The following is a 19222-nucleotide window of genomic DNA, read 5'->3' on the forward strand; positions in this document are numbered from 1 at the left end:
GTATGTATTTTCCAGGTCCTGTCATCTAGATTTTTTCCACAACCTAGCGTGTACCTTCCTTTTCACCCAAAGGCAGCTGGAATAGGTTCCAAGTCACCCATAATGTACATTAGTTAACCACTAATATGGCTCTTGCATACAAGATGTTTGTTCCTGTAATTATAAACCGTAAAAAAATAAGTTTAGCAGTACCAACTAGGAAATAAAAGATACATTGACCAGAAAGTGAAAAAGCACCCAAATGCACAATATAATAGCGGATGTATTGAGTTTTCAACAGGGATAAGATTTTTTTTTTTTTTAAAAGACGCAACAAAAGACCACAGTAAAACCAACTGATGAAAACCAAGAAACAAACAACAAAGTATGGATAATATCAGAGAAAGGTCAAACGCAGACAATTCAGTCACAGAGAATAGAGATCCGGACATCACGTTACACTTTCTCTGGACACGCCCCCCTGCGGCAGTAAAGTAGTGGCGCAGCGTTAATGGACTACAATGGCGAAGAGGGCAAAAACTAGCGTTTATCCGTCAACTTTCTGCCCAAGAGCATTGGCAGTCACATTGATTGAAAAGGACATGATATACGTACATGCGCGAGGTGGACATGTTGGATTGCAGAAGAAGTGTAAAGAGTGCTTTTTCTTCAACTCGCCGACGCTGCTACGTGGAATTAACCTCCTCTCTTGCCGGTGAGTTCAAATCTTATCATAGAAAGGCTTTACAAGTTTGTACAATCCGGATTTATTTCCCCTTTATGTGTGGTCAAAAGTTAACAGTTTCACGCAAGTGTTGCAGTGTTACTTATGTACGTTAGCAATTTAGCAGCTGCTAATTCGGCCGCTTCCGCTGTCATTTATACCGTAAAAAGTAGTCTTTATTGTATTGGTCAGTTATTAAATTCAACTGTGTAATATCTATTAAACCGTAGCAGCACAAATGAACAAAACAGATTATTTCCCCCCACATTTTGCGTGTGTTAACTGTTAGCATCTGCTGATTCAGCCAATTAGCCACCATGTACAAAGTGCAACATTGGCTACGCATTGGTTTCACTTTTGCTAGCCTGAAGTATTCCCGATCCTTTTTTTTTTGCCTCTTCTCGTTGTGGCAGCTGGTCCACAACAGCTGCCAATCATTGTTAAAGTGCGGCGTTTGCCGTTTACTCAAAGTGGCAAAATGGTTGCGCTAACAGCCATTTGGGGACGCGTGACGTCAACGTCCGGTGTCAGTAGCAGATGTGATCGGGCTGCCAGATCGTATCGGGGTCGCCTAACGCACACGTCACGCTACAGGATTGGCTGGAAATTATCCAGTTGACGTCAAACGTTGGAAAGAAAATATTAAAGATGTCATTTCAATAACAAATTGTACGCACTGTAATTGTAAAAACGTAATTAAACCTAAGAATATAAAAGCAGAATACATTGAATACATGATAAATACACATTTTCAGTTTAGATTGTTAATGTGTTTCTGTTTTTGTGATGTATTGTGATTTGTGAACAGCTAAAAAAGAAACCAAACCGAAGTGAACACATCTGAATTGCGCATTTCGTTAGCGCTGCTGTACTGACGTCATCGGCAAGCACGAAGGTGCTTCGATCTATTTTATTATGTCTTCAGTCTTGGCTTTTATATTCTTAGGTTTATTTACGTTTTTACAATTTTAGTCCATACATTTTGTTATTTAAATGATCTTTAATATTTTCTTTCCAATGTTTTGACATCAACCGTCACATTTTTTCATATAACTTTATTGAACAAATGTAAACGGACCATTGCCAGCCAATCCTGTAGCGTGACGTCATTTGTAGGCGACCCCGGTACGATCTGGCAGCCCGATCACATCTGGTACCGACACCGGATCTGTATGGGCCACAGGTGGAGACAATCACCATAATGAGGAAACACGAGGACAGCAAGTAAAGTTTGTGAAACTCCAAAATAAAAATAGCCATGACAACATTAAAGATGGGACCAAAAACTGAGAACATAAATAACACGGCATGACAAACATTTAGTTATATTTCACCAAAATACATAAGCTTTAACATTTTTGTCATGTATAAAATTGTGTTTGAATTCTCCAATACTTGTTTAAATTGTTCCATAATCTGATCTACAGTATAACTGTATGCTAATGTGCCAAGCATTGCTCTTCTTTTTTTTTTTTTACGCTTTGAACTTGTAATCTTACTGCCATGGTTCCACTTATTGTGTTTAATTTATTAAACGCTGGGCTTTTTAGTATCGAAACCCTGCCAAGAATGTGCTCTTTCTTGCCTTGTTGGTGCAGCACCAAGCAGTGTGAGTGTGAGCGGGCTGCGCGAGCCTTTAAAAAGGAGTAGTAAATTTCTAAATATAGTCAAACATGACTCAACGCCTCGACGTGACGTTTCACCGACACGTTGCTTGGACTTTTTCCACTGGTTTTTCTCCGTCGCCACGGCAACCGCGGATGCACTGTGTGGCATCCAAGCAGGAAGTGTCATCATCAACATCTGAATGTACTTTGGTCTTCTGCGCTCTTATTGATATTAGGACAGGGTGTGAACTCCAAGACGTTCAAGAAGACTTGACAAAAATGTTGTTGACTCCTTTTTATTTGAGATGTTTCTGTACGAGTGGGGTGGAGAGAGCCTTTCATGTGTGTCCTAGAACACAACCATGGCCCACTCCATTTGTTTTGTTTTAAACTGCCGTGCGTCTGTCATTATTGTAAACGTTATGCTCTTGACGTCACGGTTTTATTTTCACAATTCCTTTGGTCGTCTTGCATGGCAACTAAATTGTTACACGGTTGCTGTGTTTCGGGCACAATGTGACTGAAGTCCCTGTGTCATGCTGTTGTGTTCAACCGCCGCCCATGAGTACGCAGTACGTGTCCTCACGAGAACTAAGAATTAATTACGTATGAATCCACAGTTGAAAACAGTCGGTTGTGTGACACTGCAAATGATCTATTCCAGCGTCAAACTGTTTGCAAAGGGCGACGACGTAGCTTGGATTTGTATATACGAGCCGGAAAGCCCTGTAAGCGAAAATGTTTATAATCACCGATATTAAAGGGGAAGTCAACCCTTTTTTTTTCTTTCTTTTTTTTTTACAATAATATGTTCTATGCAACCCCACAAGTCTAAATATGGTATTCTGGTTAATATTGTGCGAGTGGAATATGAGTAAAACAACTAAATTCAGCCATTTTTATTCATCTCAGGGGGCGGCCATTTTGCCACTTGCTGTCGACCGAAAATGACATCAATGTTGTTCAGGTTTCAGGTAACAACCAATCACAGCGCAGCTTCAGCAAACAGGTGATCTATGATTGGTCGTTGCCTGAGCCCTGAGCAACATTGACGTCATCTTTAGTCGACAGCATGTGGCAAAATGGCCCTGAGATAGATAAAAACGGCTGGGTTTTGCTTCATAACTCATATTCCACAAATGTAATATTAATCAGAATGTCATGTTTACACTAGTTAGGTCACATATAACATTTTATTGTCAAGAAATGTTTAAGGTTGACTTCCACTTTAAAGGCCGCACGTGCCTCCTTCATCCATCTGCTATGGCTCTATGACTTTGGAAAATAAATAAGTATTTATTTTCAATTTTTTCTTTTAGTTTTCTTGTTTTTCAAATATGATTCAAAATTTGAAGATTATGGTGGGCTTGTAACACTAAAATACTATATAAAATAAAACTTTTTTCTGAAAATATGTGTGAGAACCTGCAGAAATCATGTCCACAAGGTAAAATAAATATTTTGGCCATTATTTTAAAAATATATATCTTATATGATTCAATTGGAAGTCAACCTAAATATTTTCTTTACAATAATGTGTTCTATGTAGCCCCACTAGTCGAAATGGTAATGTGATTAATTTTGGACTTGTGGAATGGGAATATGTTTTTATACCTCTCAGGTAGCAGATATGGCTTTGCCACTTATTGTATCATTAACCTTTGCTAACACAGTAGTAAAGTTATTAACTCATTCACTGCCATTGACAGCTATAGACGTCAAAAATTCATTTGAACTATTTCTTTTGTTGTACATTTAGAACAGCATTTCAAATTTATGATTAATCGTGAGTTAACTAGTGAAGTCATGCGATTAATTATGATTACAAATTTTTATTGCCTAATGCCCCTAATTTTTAATAATCTTTTCTTTATCTTTTATATATATATATATATATATATATATATATATATATATATATATATATATATATATATATATATATATATATTTTTTTTTTTTTTTTTTTTTTTTATAAGGAAAAGATTATTAAAAATTAGGGGCGTCAGGCGATTACAATTTTTTATCGTAATTAATCGCATGACTTTACTAGTGTTTATTAACAAAAGTGGGAAAACATTTTTAACTAGTAGAAATAGTTAAAATGACTTTTTTTTATCATTGTCTAATTTGCATACACTGAAAAATGGGGATTTATATTTACTTGAAAAAGTCTAGTAAATGTCGATGCACTCACAAGAAGTTTAACTAGAATTTCTGACGTGAAAAACTTTTTTTTCAAGTATATATCAATCCCCATGTTTTCAGTCTACATGGCAATTTGCATGTAATAGTAATGGACGCTGTAGGAGAGAGGAATAACATCACGGGAAAGTCGCAACACTGTTGACAACAAACGAGTTCAATGCGTGCTGTTTGGATCTCGAAACCACAAAATGTAAACATTTTTGCCGTCTTAATGTCCATTTAAGACTAAAGATAACGTAACTATAACTACTATCCAAAAACAATGGATTCTTGATTAGTGGTTGGCACATCAGCCTCACAGTTGACAGGTTCTATGTTCGAACCTGAACTCAGGCCCTCCAGTGTGGTGGTTACGTGATCTCCCTGTGCTGAGTTTGTCCACTTCTGGCTTCCTCCCACATGCCAGAAATATGCAAGTTAAGAGAAGACTCTAAATTGTCCATAGGTGTGAAGATGAGTGGGAATGGAACAGCCCAATGACAGCACTATAGAATATGGATGGGTGGACTATTTTTGTACAAAATTCAGTGAGTCCGTTTTCCTTGCAAGTTGAACGTTGCCTATTACATACAGTACATGCGACGTTATATTTTCCCTTTTCAGTGAGGGCCAATTTGGTGTGAGACGGAGACAGACAAGAAGTAGTATTTTGGCAGCTCTTTTCACTGCTTAAGCAGTTACAAGTGGTGTAAAATGGTGAAAGTAATGGTGGTGTGAAAAAACTCATATAGGAGGAAAAAGCTGGCAGCTTGTAACCACATCCGCTGCCCCCCACCCTTACCTGTTATGGAGACAGTTATCAGGTCCAGACAGCTTCTTTTTTTTTTCTCTCTGACTATTATCTGCTCTCAGTATGAAAATACCACGATCAGAGTGACCAAAATTATCACTCTTATCAGTATTATCATGAGATTTCCAAAAGAAATGTAAACATAAAATTAAAAGTAAGAAAATGTTTTAAATGCATAACTTTTCAAATTCAGAGACCCTATGTCCTTTTTTTGCACTTAAGAATTGTAAAGTTTGGGAGGAGAGTACACAAATGATTGAAAATATTTGATGGTTTGCCTTCTGCAATGTGATCCTCCCCCCTTGCATTCTCTGCATACAGGGTAATTATCTTGACTTAACTTCCCATCTGCTGTCTCATAAAGAAAACAGAATACGCCCACACTTTGCTCATGTCCTTTTTGTAGGTGAGAAAATACCGCCGTCATCCAGGCTGGTTTTTTTTTTTTTTTTTTTTAGCTGCCTAAGTCTCATCACATGTGTCGTTTTCAACAGTTCTGGTCTTCTTTCACCTTGTCTTTGCTTGGTGCGGTGAGCACAATCATAAGAGAAATAGCTCAAATGGCTTGTAGATTTGTCGATTAACTTTTGGTTGAAATGCAAATAAACCCAACCCAAGATGTCAAAACTTAAAAATGCTTAAAATATCTTATCTATGTGCTACCCGTTACTTCAATCTACTTATCTATTCTAAAGAAACCACACACACACACACACATTTAAACCACCAAATAAACTCACCTACAGGGCCGCCATATTTACGTCATTATGTTTGAAGTCGTTAGAATGTGACGTCTATTTACTAACAACAAAAAATTCAGCAAGGACAAGCTGCGCCTCGGTCAGGTCCACTTATCAAGCCAGCTAAATGGTGCACGTGCAAACAACCATTCAAATCAGTCAGTGTTAGCAGCTAGTGGCTAACAGCTAAGCTAGCTGCCTTGGCCAGTCACCCGAATCTGTACTCCTAGCTTTACTGCTAACAGCCTGGCGTAGTTGCAGTTGCTAGCAATCCAATTTATTTATTTATTTATTACAAGCTTTATTGAATGCTTACTCTCGAGCCACGGTAATTGTGATATCAATTCCCCCATATCGGTCTCCCACCGATGTTTCAGTCTCAAAATGGCTCTGATTTTTGTTGATTTTTTCCCCCCGCCCCCTTTTAATTCTTATTCCAAAATTGCATTATTAATCAGATTGCTGTGTTTACACTTGTGGGGGCATATGGAGCATATTACTGCAAAGAACATTTTTTTACTTGGCTATACCCTTTAAAAGTAATACAAATGAACTTTTCAACCTAATAAAATATTTTCATAACTCTTCTGATGAAACATTGACTTAAAACTTTGCCATAGCCTGAGGGGGTCTGTGTCATTTTTACTGGCATTAAGCAACTTTGAGGAGGTTGGTAGGAACACTGTTACACAAAAAAACTACAAATGCGCTGACTGCTTTATGGCATACGTCACTTTCCCCTTTCCCCATTCGTTACGAAGACAGAAGTCAATTTGACTGGCGTGAGCTCAAAAACGACAAATGCGCTTGTCCTCATGGGAAATGTGGTTTTCCCCCACCGCTTTTTCCCCTATGGCGCCGCCATAATTAACATAAACCGAAAGTTCCTTAGTGTTGTTTTAATGCTGAGATGGGCTGGTGACAATAATCAACAGATTAATTGATTATGGAAATATTTGTTAATTGCAGCCCTCATTTCCGTTATTTTCTAAATATAACATTTATTATAAATCCAAACAAAATGAATGGATTGTGTTGGAATGGTTTTTGCACAAGTGTCAGTCTCTGACAACAGTGCCCCTATCAGATGTGCACTCTGTCGCATCTGTTGCACTGGTAACAGTTTTGTTATTTCCCCTTTTTTTTCTGTATTTACAGTCACCGCAGTTGTATGGAAAAGCTGACGGCTTCTCACTAAGCCAGTCACAGATGCAATGAACCCCCTAAATAACTGCATGCCAAAAGTCCATACACGTGCGTATACATACTGAATCAGTCCAGTCATGCAGCCCAGCCAAAACGCTTCCTCCTTCTTGACGTCAGCGAGGGAGGAAAGCCCAGACAGGGTGGGGGAGGACAGCCTAATTGAAAACAGCCTCAAAGGGAAGCGATGCCGGCCTTTAGCAAGAACTCTCATTGAACGCAGTATATCACGGATGAGTCACGCCAACGCGAGCCTTAAGGAAGTGCAGAAACTTTTACTCATACGACAAAATGTTCACTTTTGCCAAACTACGGCTGCTTTGACAACCACCAGGGATGGTGACTGTCCGGATGAAAACGTGAGGTTTTTCGCAAAGGCTGCGGTCTAGTCAACGTTGACTCTGACCTCATCTCACATCCGGATCACTTGTGATCTGCTGCGGTTCTACATGGCCAATTCTATCACTTGTAAACCTTTAGTGTCTACGGGAACCAACCAATATGCCACATGCGTTAGTGTCAGTCAAGGCACGACAAACTAAAAACAAGGGTACAGTGGCTAACTGGTTAGCACATCCGCCTCCCAGTGCAGAGGACGTGAGATCGAGTCCGGGCTTCGGCCTTCCTGGGTTGAATTTGCATGTTCTCCCCATGCTTGCGTGGTTTTTTTCCGGGTACTCCGGTTTCCTCCCACATTCAAAAGACATGCATGGAAAGTTTATTGAACACTCCAAATTGTCCATAGGTGTGATTGTGAGTGTGGATGGTTGTTCGTCTCTGTGTGCCCTGCGATTGGCTGGCAACCAGTTCAGGGTGTACCCCGCCTACTGCCCGAAGCCAGCTGGGATAGGCTCCAGCGCCCCCCGCGACCCTTGTGAGGACAAGCAGTTAAGAAAATGCATGGATGGATTGAAATAAAAAACTATATATATATACATATACATTTGTATTTAATTTTTAAATTGCATTTTTTATATGCGTTAGACAATTAATAATTAATAATAATTTAATTAATAATTAATCATAATTTAATTAGACCATTAAAATTAATAAATGACTAAAAGTGAAAATAAAAACGGATATAAAAAATATAATTACAAAATTAAATAAAAATGTATTTATTATATAATTTTTCTCGTTTTTATTTCCATTTATATAAATTTTTTAGGATTGATTTTTTTTTATATATCCATTTTTATTTTCACTTAGTCATTTATTTATTTAGAATTTTGGCAGTTTTGGTCTTCCATACTCTATGAGGTTTTGAGGCCCAACATACAATATATTGTTGTGTGTGTTTGTCTTTTGTTTTTTATTGAACCACAAAGACATGTAGGGATTGTCAGGGAAAAAGTGAAATGCCAAAAACGAGCAATAATAAGGTCAAAGTAAGGATTTTTATTTTTTTGTTTATTTTTGTGAGAGTGAGAGAGAGAGAGAGAGAGAGAGAGAGAGAGAGAGAGATACATTGATACATTTGTTCATGCTTTGCTTTCATACCACAGTTACAAATAAAATTATAAATATAGTTAAAGCTGCACTTTGTAACAATTTACCCAAAATATCTTTACAATAGCCTTTTTATTTGACCATTTATGACTGAAACATTTTTTAATTAGTAGATTAATACTGTCGAACTCCTGCAAGCCTCTGGCCAATAGTTTTTAGACTCGGGTTCGAATTTCCCACTCTCTGTCTGCGGATGTGACGTCATTTGCATGTTGTGTACGTGTAGAAGGTAAAATGCAATTTAAGAAAAAAAAAGCATTAAAAAAAAGAAGAAACAAAAGGGAAAATACAGTTTCATTTTTTGGCCACAGGTGGCAGTACCGATTCAAAATTAAATTTTCTGCATTCAGTAGCTTTAAGTATTATTGTAAAACACAATATTGGTCCAACTTGGCAGCGTTTCTTTGTGCAAACTCATGTTCAAATGTGATTGTCTGTTGCATCTTCTGGCGATTTCAATTTTGAATCGCCGCAAACTAACGGTCGACGATGGTCGGCCACTCATTAAAACTAGTTGCCGAACCCCGCACACTGGGTGACAGCTTATTAGACTTCGGCCATGTTGCTAAATGTGTGCAGCCCATGTTGTGTAAAGGGGAACGTTTTTCAGCAAATCGTTTTTGCTTATATAAAATTTATTTTTTTTATTAAGATGCTGTGTCACCCAGCAAGACACATGCAAAGGTCACATTCCAAAACATTCGTCAAACACATACTAATCATTTATCACATCCACACCTAGAGTCAGAATGTATGGATCCATCAAACTTACAACATACACATAAACATGAGTGACATGAAGACACTTGAGAGTGGAACAAAACTTCATTTATATGGTCAAAAGCCATACAAATGTTTGCGGAAATGGTAACGCCTTATTTGTATTGTCAGGTTTCCTCATCGTTTACCATTGATTTGTTATTTGGAAGAGTGAGTCAAAGGTGAAATTTAAATATTGTAAAATACACCACAATTTCAAACTTTACAGGCTTAGACTTTCATTGTTAGTACTTAGAACAAAACAAAATTGACATCCCATTATAGTTGCTCATTTCAATCCGTTTTGTTTGGTGTGATGAATAATCGCGAAACAGGGAATTCAGCACACCTAGATATTTCCACATAAGTGATAAAGACCATTAGTTGCATACAGTAGGCCTATAATACAGTACAGCACATTTTTCTAAAACATTTCCAATGTAGAAATAAACGCCTGCGATAAGCCATTTACAGCTAGCCTAGCACACACTTTATCTTAACGATCACAATAAGCACATGTGCTGTTCAGTTGTCACCCTCCCACAATAAAGTTTATTTGATGTTTTTTTTTTCCATTCCAAATTAGAAAATACAGACACTCAAAAATGTCATTGTATAGGAACTCCTCATTTGACGAACAAGATTGAAAGTAACAATAGTGAGTTTTTAGCATAGCATTAGCAAATACATAAAATAAGACATTTATGCTAACAGCATGCTAACACAGACAAAGCACATTACCGTGATTAACCCCTTCGGACCCATAGATAATTGAAGTGGACATGACATTTGCGTGTCTAAACCAATAAAAACGCATCATTTGGATGATGTCAACACTTCTGGTTCCTAGATAACCAATCGCCATCACAAATCGATTTGCATGATGTTCATGTTAAAAATGTTGCATATAAGCTTGGTACGTTTATCAGCACGTTACAGCAATACCATCCTGGCATCCACTATAACTAATAAAAACATGAGATAACACACACACACACAAAAAAATCCATGTTGTTCTTATGTGGAAAAAGAGTCTAAATCAGTAAGAAGAAAAAAACAAATAATTGTATTTTTAAAAGAAACAAAAACAAATTTTTTCTTGTATTAGAACAAATGTAAAATTTGTGATTAATCGTGAGTTAACTAGTGAAGTCATGCGATTAATTTCGATTTAAAATTGTAATCACCTGACGCCCCTAATTTTTAGTAATCTTTTCTTTAAAAAAAAGAGTTTTTTTTTTAATTGTTTAAAAAGAAAAGATTATAAAAAATTAGGGGCATCAAGCGATTCAAATTTGTAATTATAAACATGACTTCACTAGTTAACTCACTATTAATCACAAATTTTATATCTGTTCTAAAAAATATATATATGGTGGTTTTCATACTCTTGTTAACAAAGATGGGGGGGATGTTAAACTAATAGAAATAGTTCAAATTAATTTTTTACGTCTATAGATGTCAATGGCAGTGAATGAGTTAATTCAAAGAAATATAGATACACAGCGGATAGACAAAAAGTAATCAGCGATAAGTTTTTCTTACTAGCTAGCCAGGATAGCAAGCAAATAAATAGCTTCCAATTTCTTTGCCTGCCCGGTAGACCAACATATAGGTAGGATGTGAACAATTTGAGTTTTCTGACCAGAACAATGATTGAAATAAAAAATAAAAAAGCAAAAAAACTATGTTTCCATGACGGTAAATGTTAAATATCTATCTCATTAACAAAGCGATCATTCTTCCACAGAAATTGCTATCATATAATTAAAAACAAACCAGATAATGCTGTGGACTAACTGGTGCAATCACAAAGATAGACATTATTACAAGAGGTAATGCTATCGTACATTTCGACAGATGCAATCAGCATAAACAAATAAAGTGGGTTAATGTACACGGGTTCATACCAGCCGATTTCCCCAGAACTATATAAAAGCTATTTGACCTCATTAAGCCTTATCTGGTTTGTTTCTAATTATATGATAGCAATTTCTGTGGAAGAATGATCGCTTTGTTAATGAGATAGATATTTAACATTTACCGTCATGGAAACATAGCATCAGCCGGGGCGGAGATACATGATCACTCTCTGGCCACGCCCACAGCTATCAAACTTAGTGGTTTTTTTGCTTTTTTATTTTTTATTTCAATCATTGTTCTGGTCAGAAAACTCAAATTGTTCACATCCTACCTATATGTTGGTCTACCGAGCAGGCAAAGAAATTGGAAGCTATTTATTTGCTTGCTATCCTGGCTATCTAGTCAGAAAAACGTATCGCTGATTACTTTTTGTCTATCCGCTGTGTATCTATATTTCTTTGAATTACCTCATTCACTGCCATTGACATCTATAGACGTAAAAAAAATCATTGGAACTATTTCTATTTGTTTAACATTTTTTCCCCCCATTTTTGTTAACAAGAGTATGAAAACCTAGAATTGTTTTTTTTAGAACAGATATAAAATTTGTGATTAATAGTGAGTTAACTAGTGAAGTCATGTTTATAATTACAAATTTTAATCGCTTGATGCCCCTAATTTTTTATAATCTTTTCTTTTTAAACAATTTAAAAAAAAATCTCTCTTTTTTTTAAAGAAAAGATTACTAAAAATTAGGGGCGTCAGGTGATTACAATTTTAAATCGAAATTAATCGCATGACTTCACTAGTTAACTCACGATTAATCACAAATTTTAAATTTGTTCTAATACAAGAAAAAAATTCTAGGTTTTCATACTGTTGTTAACAAAAGTGGGAAAAAATGTTAAACTAATAGAAATAGTTTAAATTAATTTTTGACGTCTATAGCTGTCAATGGCAGTGAATGAGTTAAGAAATATTTACTTGTTAAAAGTGCATAAAGTCTTGTCTTGCTAGCTAGCTAGCTAACTAGCTACATTAGCGTTTTGTACTGTAGTGTTACTGTAAAAATTACATTTGCTCGCATCAGTGATACAATAAAATAGTGTAAGTTTCTTCACTATCTTACTGCACTTATAACTTCCAGTATAATACCCTGCAAGTTAATATACTGGATAACAAAATATAGTAAATTACTAAACTAACAAATGACTTAACTGTTACAGCGAATGCTTCCAGTTTTACAACAAAGGCTTTGGTGTGTGGTTTTGAAAAGGGAAGTCAACCTCCAAATTTTCTATACAAAATGTTCTATGCCACTAGTCTAAAGATGGTATTGTGATTGATATTTCAATTCAGAAAGCAGGTGAGCCGTGATTGGTCGTTACCTGAGCCCCGAACAACTGTGATGTCATTTTGAGTCAACAGCAAGTGACAAAATGGCTGCCCTCTGAGATGGTAAAAACGGGCGAATTTTGCTGCTTAACTCATATTCCACAAATGCCATTATTTTTCAGAATACTGTGTTTAGACTAGAATATATTATAGTAAAATAATTTTTGGTGTTGACCCCATTAAGTGACATGAATCCAAAGACAACAAGAGTTCAAATTTAGAAAAATATTTATTTGTTCACATTGTTTCTTCACATGACTACATCAAGCCATTGCAAATCCTGTTATTGAATTACCATGTACTTTAATAAAAATAAAAATAAAAAACAGTGCTCATACATTCATGCTTCACGCTTGTGAGTGGACATACTGCAACATCATTTTGCCACATTACAGCATCACCTCGATTGTATTCATGGCAATCATCTATGAAGAAGTCTCAATGTAGGCATGTAAATTGTTTTATGTCATGCAGTCGTAGGTGGTGCGCACCTGATACATGCTTCCTTGAACAAATAGCAAAAAAAAAACGAAGTTGGTCCCACAGAACGTGGGAGTGGTCTCTTATCAGGAACTCAATGTTTTGGCTCAGAAGTTTCCGTGAAGGTCTCTGGGAGCCAAGTGGACTCCCTTAATCTCACATCACAAATCCCACGATTTTGACAAAAGGGGATTCCAAAGTAAGAGTCCTTTGAAACATACATGCATACACACGTATTGTTGTGTATGTTCAAGTGTGTAACCCTGCAGAAAAGCATCCTCGGAACTCCAGTGCAACAACAAAAGTGGTAAAAAGTGATTTCTCTTTTTTCTTTCTTTTTTCTTTTTTTACAGCTATTCACATATGTACAACCACATATTTCTTATAAATATTTTCACAAAACACACAATACTCAGGATCCTGTTTGTACAGCATTTCTATAATCTTTTGATTTAAGGAATCTGTGTCTCTTATGTAAGTGCATAGGATAGGCCAAAAGCCCTCAGTACAGTTTTAGTTTAATGTGCAACAGCATGTCGATGTCAAAGTATGTTCTGGTCCTTTCACTAATTAATACTTCATTCATTCTGTTAGTTGCTTTAGCAGCTGCATGAAAGCCCTTTGTTGTCCTGAGATTGGAGACAAAATAAATTAATTTAAAATAGCAGACGTATAATAAATTAACTCGCCGGGACGGGACGGGACTGGTCGCTGTGGACCTACACATTTATCGTGTATTTTTTAGCACGTGGCCGGCATGACCTGCGGAACCACACCCAGTATAAAACCGTCATGATCAGCCAGTAACACAAGTAGACCAAGCAGCCAAAGATAAGAAAGTCCGTTTCCATTCTCTTGGCTGGGCTAAACCAGTCCTTTTGACTCTCTCTGTAGATTGTGTAACCCAGTCCTGATAATAAAATGGCCGCCCACACTGACAGGGGCAGCAGGGGCATGTAGTTCCCCACAATCTTACGCCGACCCGAAGTCCCCCAGCTGCTCTTGTTCATGGTGAGGATGGCGAAGTACTTGGCCGGCAGCAGGCTGGTCATGTACAACGCCGAGTAGAGGGACATGAACACCATCACCAGGTCCTTGCGCAGGATGCAGCCGTACGCCGCTTTCACCAGCCCGATCAGCTGGATGCAGCACAACACCCACAGGATATCCCACATGGTGCCCGTCCAGAACAGCTGGATGATGGTGGCCGTGACGAAGAAGGGGAACACCCCCGAGACGATGGACTCGTAGGTCATCCACAGGTTGTGTTTGTGCCACCACATGGCGTTGAAGAGCCACTCGCGGAAGTAGGACTTTGTCCAGCGGGTCTGCTGGTTGAGCCAGCGCAGGAACTGAGCCGGTGTCTCTGTGTAGCATTTGGAGCAAGATGTGTATCTGGGAAGGAAAAAGAGAGTCTGCGTTAGTTGACGTACGAGTGCTCCAACCTACGTTTTTGGCAGTGGTTATTTGTGACTGTGACTGCTAACTCTCCTGCTAGCATTATTTTGCCGTGAATGGCTGCTTGACTTCTTGGCCTGCCGTAAAGAGGCTATTTTTATTGTAATTGCTTATCAACATTTACAAACGTATGTGTATAACGCAAATGTAGGTCGCAACATGTGCGATGTCCAGTCAAGACGGACACGCCTCGTGAGCAGCTAGCTTAGCAGTTAGCATGGCAAAGACGCGTCAATTTAGTCGCTACGAAAGAGCTTATTTCCACTTGCCAAGCCTCTGCAATGTAAAATTGTCATTAATTGAGATCTGTGTGTTTAAGAAATTGCTCAAGCCACCATTTTTATCGCAACGTCGTGAATCAATTACCTAGTAAAGGAAATGTAGTATTGTAGGCTGCTAATGCCGATTATAGCTCATTTTTAGTGACAAAACAAATTGAAAACTTTGTGAAAAGAGGAAGAAGGGGATGAAGCGAGGCAGGCTAATGACGTTAAATAGCGGATTAACGGCAGGCCAAGAATTCCTCCAGCCAGAGCCGTTAACGACAAAATAATGCTAGCAAGAGAGTTGATGATCACAACAAAATAGCCACTGCCTAGAAGAAGTTCGACTTTCGCCGATGCACTTTCAGCAGTTTGTTGATCGAGACAAACACTCAAAGAAGACCTGAGAAGATGCTAACACTGAATTTGTGGGAAATTGGCTGAGGTGTCTACATCCAGCATTTTATTTCAGCAATAACGTTTGATATCGAATCACAAATCAATGTGGAGCGCAGATTAGAGTTTGATAGAATCATCAGTATGATTGTTCAAAATGTTGCTTACTTTGTGGCGTATCCCATGCTCAGCATTCGGTTGGTAAGATGTCTGTCATCTCCAAAAGTGCAGTGACTCCCCAAAAACTTCTGATTGTACCAAGATTCCAGAAATGCCTGAAGGAGATCATTCCTGTAGAGCCCTAATCCAGAAGAGTGACACTTTTATATTTACAGCTACAGATTGTACAGATCGCTCCAGAAATAAACATACCCAAGGGTCCACTTATGCAGGAGACGCAGTTGAAGAAGGACTGACAAGACCGCTCTATGTTGAACGCCATCCAATAGCGAAGACTGCTCATGAAGCTGATGTACGAGTCTTTCATGTTGAGGATCATCACGTCCCCGCCGACTGCACCGTACTTGGTGTTACTCTCCAGCACCTTGCACAGCTCCACTGTGGCCAGGGAGTCCAACTTGGTGTCCGAGTCGCATACCTGAACAAGCGAATGGCAAACCGTTTGCGTATTGATGCCTGTGATTATTCTTGTATGTTCTGTTTGTATGTGTTTATGCTCTGTGTGCGTTAAACTATCTTTTTTTTTTTTTAGGTTTATGATTAGAGTAACATCTGTGCTCATTTTCATTAGCCTCTCTATAACGTTTAGCAATATATGTTAGCATAAAGCTAGCAGGTACTGTAGACAAAATTACAGGCATCTAACCTTAACTACGTATATGCTCTTTGTCCTCACAAGTACGACAATCCTCACTAGTAACATGTAGTTGTCTAAATTCAACGCTCACAATCTACCACACGTATCCTACTTTGTGCGTTGAACGTTAGCCAATGCTGATTTCTCCTTAAGGATTTGTTCAAACGTCCCAATGTTAGCTCAACATTCGTTTAGGCAACTCTAGGGCTAACGTCTGGCTAATGATTAGCAAAGGTTACGACGCTGAAGGGGCCCTGACAAGAAATCAACATTTACTAGCAAATGTTAGCCCCCTCACTGGGATACGGGCTTAATGAACTCAAACTCAGCTAGCTTATATCAATTAGCTCCCCTCTACACGGACATAACACCAACTATAAAGACGTTTTGATAAGGGAAAGTGAAGGCTTAAAACTACCAACTCAAATGTTGTGTGCTATAGCATAAATATACATATACTAGAAATGTTAATAAAGTCATAGGATTTGTCCTATTGGTTTGCCAAGGTTGTCCTACTAGTGAGGATCTTAAGCTAGATATCAAGAACAGCTTGCCATGAAGCAGTTGGAACATTTGTCGGTAACTAATGTACTGAATTGTCTTATTAGCATTACCATTAGCTTACCAATTAACGAGGACAAAGAGCGTACTAGACCATAAAACCTTAAGCTGGATATCAAGGATGTTGAACCTGAGCTACAGAAGAAATAGACTTACCTGGATGTAGTCGACTGAAGATCCGAGAGCCTTAAAGGCCGTGTACATCACCTCCCGCTTGCCCCCCCACTTCTGCATGATGCACACACATCTCTTAGTCTGAATCAGGTGCTCCACTTCTGCTCGCTGAGGGTCGCCTATGAAATAGAGGTTCACAGCACCGGTCCGCTCATCCAGCTGCATCTTATTGGGGTCCCACGTGTGGTAGTTGTTGTCCCACACGTAACACGCGGGGTCCTGGTCGGCGAACACCTCCGTGAACATCTCCATCATGTAGCGGTCGTCGTTGCTGTTCCCGTCCACCACCATGATGATGCGTAGCAGCTCAGACGGGTACTTGAGGGCCCGGATGGAGTTGAGGCACTCTCTGAGGTAGACGGGGTCCTCCTGGTAGGCCGAGATGGTAAAGCCGATGGTTTTGGTGAAGGTGCACGGTTTCTTGCGGGCCTTCATCCGCCGCTGCTCGATGAAGGCGAAGAGGCTCTGGACCAGAACGTGGAGCGAAAGCAGTAGGCCGTAAAAGCCGAAGGAGATGATTCCGTACATGGAGGTGGCCAGCTGGAAGCCTTCCACGTAGGCCCACACCATCACACCAAGGACCACCAGCGCGAAGAGGAACGTCAATATGGCTCGGAGTATTGAGCCCAGCTTCTTGAGGAGAGGTTTCAGTTCCATTGTGTGTCTTCACCTGAAGGAAGTGCAGGACAAGATGGACAGTCAGTGCACCTGCTCAACCGTGGCATGAAGAAGAACATCCAATAAAGTCAGTGAATGGTTTTATGAGGACAGGCAGCCACGCCTACAAGTGTGTGCTGTGCTCATTTGAAATCGCGACAAGGGAAATTAGAATTTCAATTGTCAATTTGCCAAAATTAGCCAAAAATTTTAGCCAAAGAGTTGTCTTTCGTCCCATTTCAGGGCTGTATTTACTGTATATAAAAAAAAAACGACAACTCTAAAATCAATTCCAATACAATACAATGTACAACAAAGTAATTATGCATGAACAGAGGACTAAAAATGCAATGTTGTCTAATATAGAAGTTGATTTCAAGTAGAACTATATGTGATAATATACTATAGTATCACTCAAGAGCTCGTTACCTGAAATGAAACTTTGGAATAATAATAATAATAATAATAATAATAGGGCTGGGCAATTAATCGAAATCCAATTACATTTTCAATGATTACACTCCTCAATTACAAAATTGGCATAATCGTAACAAAAACTAAAAGATTATTAATACTCATTTTGAGTTTATATTTAAATATTTGCACCTTTTTTTTTATTTAAAAATAACTAATTTAACCAATCTTGTTTGCTCCAAAAGGAACTTGCATAATTGTAGCTTCAAATAACTCTATTTGTCTTAATATATTTTTTTTAATGTTTAAACATTTTCTTGTTTTGTATCAAAAAAAATCGTAAATAAAATAAAAATAATCGTGATTTCAATTATTACCAAAATAATCATGATGATGATTATTTTTCCCATAATCGAGCAGCCCTAAATAATAATAATAATAATAATAATAATAATAATTTTATTGATTTAAAGTGAAATTCTATTCAAAAATTAAAATCTCGCTGATTTCTGAAATGGTTCAAAATCCTAAAATGAAAATTGCATCAAATGTGAAGTGATCCGTTGGGATCGAACAGTACCTGGCGTTGCGCTCGCGACGCATCCACGCTCGCGTTGCTCCTTGTCTGCTGAGCTGTTGTGAAGCCTTTGACTTTATAAGCTCCCGACTTGGATGCGAAGAGCCATGTGCGCGCCGGCCTGCGAGTGAGTGATGATCGAGCGGCGCCCCCGCTGAGTCAGCCGTGCGTCAGTGGGACTGTGCAAGGCGGTGGTCCCCTTGGCTGCAAGAGCGCGCCCTACACACTTCTTTGTTGTCCTGAGGTTTTTTTTTTCTTGTTTCTTTTTTTTTTTTCTACTCAAGCATCACCATAATGTCGGCCCTTCCCGTATTCCACAAAAAAAAAAAAAAAAAACTCTGGTGTTGGGACGGTTGTTACTGGTCTTTTTGTCTCTTGAACGTTCCCAGCCAACCTGGCAGGACCTTCAGCCCCCCTATTCCCCCTCCCCTCCCCTCCCCTCCATCCCCTCCCCCTCCTCAGACATTATGTGGCAAGCCTGTTAAAAAAAAAAAAAAATCAAAATCAAAATTCAGCCCTTTTGAAGTTTGATTTTCATTCATACATTCCTTTTCAAGGCATTTCAATCACATCAACCTTCAAAGTTAACACACCTAATGCACTGTTTTCCTATCTAAATTGGATGTCGCCCTCTGCTGGCCATTTGCT

At 38.4% G+C, this 19222-nt stretch overlaps 1 protein-coding gene across 1 annotated transcript; it reads right to left on the reverse strand.

Annotated features, from left to right (window-relative positions):
• Positions 1 to 13070: 13070 nt before the first annotated feature.
• has1 (hyaluronan synthase 1) lies at positions 13071 to 18687 on the reverse strand. Its single transcript, XM_086078721.1, has 5 exons — positions 18578 to 18687; positions 16909 to 17596; positions 15747 to 15972; positions 15543 to 15675; positions 13071 to 14652 (listed from the first exon to the last, which is right to left on the reverse strand). Exons 2-5 carry the CDS (start codon positions 17581 to 17583, stop codon positions 13977 to 13979), a joined length of 1710 nt encoding a protein of 569 aa, XP_085934847.1. The 5' UTR covers positions 17584 to 17596; positions 18578 to 18687; the 3' UTR covers positions 13071 to 13976.
• Between the last annotated feature and the right edge of the window lie 535 nt (positions 18688 to 19222).

This window comes from Leptonotus elevatus, chromosome 6 (assembly GCF_054856555.1).
Source record: "Leptonotus elevatus isolate MCC_2025b chromosome 6, RoL_Lele_1.0, whole genome shotgun sequence".
Classification (NCBI taxonomy): Eukaryota; Metazoa; Chordata; class Actinopteri; order Syngnathiformes; family Syngnathidae; genus Leptonotus; species Leptonotus elevatus.